At 39.6% G+C, this 4961-nt stretch overlaps 1 protein-coding gene across 1 annotated transcript; it reads left to right on the forward strand.

Annotated features, from left to right (window-relative positions):
• Positions 1-301: 301 nt before the first annotated feature.
• On the forward strand, positions 302-4659 carry LOC113684998 (transmembrane protease serine 3). Its single transcript, XM_089192334.1, is given in 5 exon segments — positions 302-416; positions 1936-2121; positions 3091-3264; positions 4071-4263; positions 4265-4659. Coding segments are annotated over 5 exon segments (864 nt in total). The 5' UTR covers positions 302-361; the 3' UTR covers positions 4521-4659.
• The last annotated feature ends 302 nt before the right edge of the window (positions 4660-4961 follow it).

Raw genomic sequence — 4961 nt, forward strand, 5'->3', positions numbered from 1 at the left:
CGCCAGGAAGGAAAAAAGGACCAAAACTGTTCGGCTTAATGAAAAATTGCCACATCATATTTAGCTGTAATTGTTAACATGGTCTGTAAATTAAAAATCTTTTATATTTACTAGGCTAATTTGATGGAAATTATCTCAGACTAATCAATGTTTTTGGAGTGGTAACTGATTAGCACAATATGCGCTCCTGAAATTACTTTTCTATCATTTACATGGTTCAGCTTGCAGCTGCTAAGTTAATTGTTGACTCAGTATATTAAAGTTTCAATCTCAAAGAGAAAATTGGTAGATTTCCTTCATTGAAACGGGAAGCCACAAAGTTTTACCGACTGTGATCACTTCATCAACATTCGTCCTTGTCATGAAACAAGTTTTTCCCCTGTTTCTTTGGTACTTCTTTTGCAAAATCTCCGATGGTAAGTTATATATCTTTTTGTTTTTTGTTTTATTCATGTTCTGGACCATGACATAAATTTCTTATAGGGTGAATAATATCACACGGTAAAGTTGAGTTCACGCGCAGATGGTCCAACAGGACAGGATTAATTCTCAACAATCGTATCACCATTTTCTGGATATTTCTGGGACAGAGACTTTATTTCCAAACTATCGGAACTTCAAAATGATTTAACCCGCCAAGGAGTTCTGCTGTTTGCACTCGTAACTAAGTCATTCAGTTTATCCAAACATACGGGGTCTCAATCACTTTCACAGCCATAAGCGGCTGCCGATGATAAAAAAGGCGGACTTTGACCAAAAAGGGGCTGTAAGGCAAATACCAAATACGGGTGTCTGCTTGCAGGCTAAACAGACGGTGTTAAGAGGTCCCGGAGGCGGCGGCGGTGGGCCGTGAATAACTGTTTTTTCATGAAACCCCTGGACGTTAAAAGGAACTGAAAAACGTAGCTACTTATGGCTCAGGAGGTCAGATCGAACCAAATTCTCGTGATGAACCTGAACGTGATTTTACAGTAAACCTATGAAAGATATGTCAAGACTGTATTACGAAAAAGCAGAAACAAACAAAACAAAACAAAACTTCTCTGAGGAAAATGAGAGTTTTTTAATAAAAGTGATATTGAGGTGGATTATTGAATGTTTAGTTCGAGGACATGTTGCAGAACTGTTTTGCTTCATGTCAAAAAAATTCAGTTGCCGACTAAATCAAGGCGATCGACAAAAGCGTGGATTTAAGTTGAATGCTTTCGATCTAACTTTTTTATTCACTACAATCTTGGAAAAAATTAATACTCTCTGAAACAATTATCAACTAATTTTCTGGATATATCATACAAGGAGTGCATCTCAATTAAAGCTATTTAAGTCAAACGCTAGAAAGAAACTTAAAATGGGCCCGACCTACTAAATTTCGGAGGGAATCGGATCGCAGCGTACGATAGATATTGATCAAGGTATATTCAATGTAGGTAGACGAGTTACTCAGTTTGCTATGTTGGAGGAAAAAGCTATACTTTTTTAAAAAAACACAGCTAAATAGACGGGTATGCTAGCAAATTTTATGCACAGATTAAAACACTTCTGTATAATTTCAGCAAACTAAAAGTCGTGAAACCAGTGGGATCTTACAGGCAACCCATCGGCACTATTCACAAATACAGGCTTATTTGTCTTTTATTTTTAATTTTAAACGAATGGTTCATTAAAAAAGATGACAAACAGAGCCTAGATTAAAGATCAGACATCTGCAGATGGAACCTTTTTTATATCGCCCAGTCAGCTTCCCAAACAGAGCATCTCAGTCCCTTTAAGCAGCAAGAGTATGACTCTATTTGATTCACTGTTGTCAGGCACAGGAAGCGAAACCGTTTATGCTTGGCCCAAGTTTTTATATTCTAAGAAATTTTGGACGTGGGTCAACTTACCTTTTATGCACAGAGGACAACCTTTTTAACGTTTCACCGTTTAAAATTCCAGGACACACCTCGTGTGGTAAAAGATTTTCTGACACAACGAGCCTATTTCGTCGCATTGTGGGAGGTACCCAGAGTGCACAGGGCGCATGGCCATGGCAAGTTGCTCTGCTCTTCAATCAGACACAGTTCTGTGGAGGCTCCCTTATCTCTCCTCACTGGGTTGTATCGGCTACCCATTGTTTCCACGGTAAGTAAACTCTTGCACATAAGGAGCGGTTAATGTCCAGAATGGCTCAAGTTTCATACTTTTTCCGATTGGACAGTCTAAAGACAAATAGTAAAACAAGAGGCAATTTTTCTCATAGTGCAATTTCCAATTAAAAGTCTAAAATAATCCGTCACCGCATTGGTTTTGCTATACTTTGCTATGTGATTGGTCCAGAAAACCTCGCGCCGTTCTTTCAGCCAATCAGCTGCCAAACTAAAACCAATCGCAACCTGGTGACTCGTGTTTTCTCGCGCTATATACAGTTTGCTCGTTTTTACTTTTCGTTCTCTTTGGCTCTTTGGGTTATTTTCCTTTCCTCTGATTGGCCGTTGTGATTGCTTTGGTTTTACGACACTCAATCGAAGAGCGTTCTAACAGCCATTTCGGAGTTTACGTTCTTGGAGACACCGAAAACTTACAAATTCATATTTTCTTAGAAGTCTTAAGCCATGAAAATAAATTTATCAACAATGTAAACTTTTTGGTATAAAAAAGCTCTCGAAAGGAGGACTTAAAGTACTTTTTTTTGCGAAAAGGTGAGTATATCTTGTATTCATCAGAAGTCAGAGTTACAGGGCGCACACACAGGATTGTGTGAATCTTCTGTTGTCAGAAGCGCTCAGTTTCTTCTCATTCCAAGCTGTGATGTCTAGACTACGAATAGGACCTCATTTTAGGCGAAGTCCGTCACGCAAGAAAAAAAAATTCAGCTAAAAAGAAACAATGTTAGCACACCGCGCGGAACAACGGAAGTGAGGCTTTTCTTGCGCCTCACTTAAGAGTTCGGTACCGCGCGCTAACAACATAATTTTTTCACTTATTTTCTTTCTTAACTCGTGCGAGGAATTTTGCCGAAAAGCAGGGGACTGCTCATGGTGTTTGTGATGTCGTACTTGTATTTGTTTCACCATTTTTCCGATTTTATTTTCTTGAACTTGTTTCCATTAGATTCATATACATCTACAAAGCCATCAGACTGGAAAGCGGTCCTCGGCGAACATCATTTGGTTGACAAAGAAGTATTTGAGCAGAGCAGAGAAATCGAATCAATTTACCTTCATCCAAAGTACAAGTCAATGTTCCTTGAAGGGATTTACGATACACCACCTGATTATGATGTGGGTAAGTCACATGACACTTAAGGCTCTCATACACTGTTAACAACCGGAATTAAGGAACCGGTCATTATTTATCCGGGGGAGGGATCAGAGAATTTTGCTTGTATCATAGTAAAATTTAGCTGATCCCCCCTAAGACTCTGTTGTATTCTAATGACTCTAATGACCCCCGCCCTTCATTGACAGTCAATTTTCTATAGTTCTCTCTTTATTCTCTGTCAGGGATGACTGTTTTCCCCTCTGTTCCCTGTGGAAACTATGCGATCCCCCCAAAGTCTTCCGGAGCACCCCCCGGAGTACATATCATTCCCTTTCTACTTTTCAACAATTGTCTATTCTCAAGAGCGCTTAAAGGACCACAGGTGGCCCAAAACGTTTCTGATGATGACATGTTAAGTTGAAACATATATCTTCATATAGTGTTCTGTTAGCGACTGACTGATCCCCTCCTCCCTTCTTACGAACACCATGTGGTCCCCCTAATAATGAATGGTCCTTCAGTTTACTTTTTCTGTTCTTGCGTGTATTTGCATGTTTGTAATTTCTGTATTATTTCCTTATCTCTGTATTATTTCCAGTACGATTAAGTTAAGTTGAAAATTAACCCACCACGATTACTATCTGCAATCTGCAGGACAAAGAAATATTCTGGATGATAAACATGAGAAAATAAATAAAGTATGTAAGAGTGTAATGGTCTCCTCGTTCGGAATTATGCTTACGGATTTTTGTTATATTCAAAATCAACAACAAAAACAGCTAAGTTGTTTTTCTTTTATAACTGTTGTTCGTTTATTTTCATATGGACAGCCCTACTTCGTCTATCAGAGCCTGCAATCTATGATCAGTACGTTTCTCCAATTTGTCTCCTTCGCCCATCGATGAAATTCCCTTGGGGAAAGGAATGCTATGTGACTGGTTGGGGCCACACCCAATGGAACAGCACCCAACCTGATATTCTGCGCGAAGCCAAGGTTCGCCTGGTTCCACCGCAAATTTGCAAGTGTCAAATCTTACAACGGAACCGTCCATAACAGGGCTCTATGCGCTGGATTCGAGAAAGGAGGCGTCGATGCTTGTCAATACGACAGTGGAGGACCTCTGGCTTGCAAGCATCGCGGGCGCTTTTATCTCACAGGGGTAGTTTCCTGGGGGCACGAATGTGCGCGACCGCACAAATATGGTGTGTACGCTAATATGTTCAAAGTCACCAAGTGGGTGGAGGAAGTGATGGGTACATACGGCTTCGCAGAGATCTAGATCGTCTCGTGATTTTATGACCAAAATTACTCAGGCGATGATGAAAACTTCTTCAAATACTTGTCCATCAGATGTGGCACGAATGACTGTAACTTTGTTGAACTATTTATACTAGCATAGTATTGTTTAAACTCAGTTGTCATTTCGATTTTTATGTATCATTGCGCATAAAAGGAAAATTTGGGAAGAATGACCTGTTGTTACCTTATCACAAGAAAAGAGGTTCGTCGACGCCGATCAATCGACTTCGCACAGATGAAGTTATTTCCTTTGCGTAAAAAATTCCTATTAATTATTGATTAAGTTTTATGGATTTTCGTTAATGACATTTGCTAAAGGTGGCTAAATCAAATAAAAAAACCCTTGCATTGCTGTTACCACCACTCGTTATTCTACATTCCGCTCTATATTCCATCATGTTTGTTTGACCCGCGTCCGCGA

The sequence above is a fragment of the Pocillopora damicornis genome, chromosome 13 (genome assembly GCF_964200805.1).
Source record: "Pocillopora damicornis chromosome 13, jaPocDami1.2, whole genome shotgun sequence".
Taxonomy (NCBI): Eukaryota; Metazoa; Cnidaria; class Anthozoa; order Scleractinia; family Pocilloporidae; genus Pocillopora; species Pocillopora damicornis.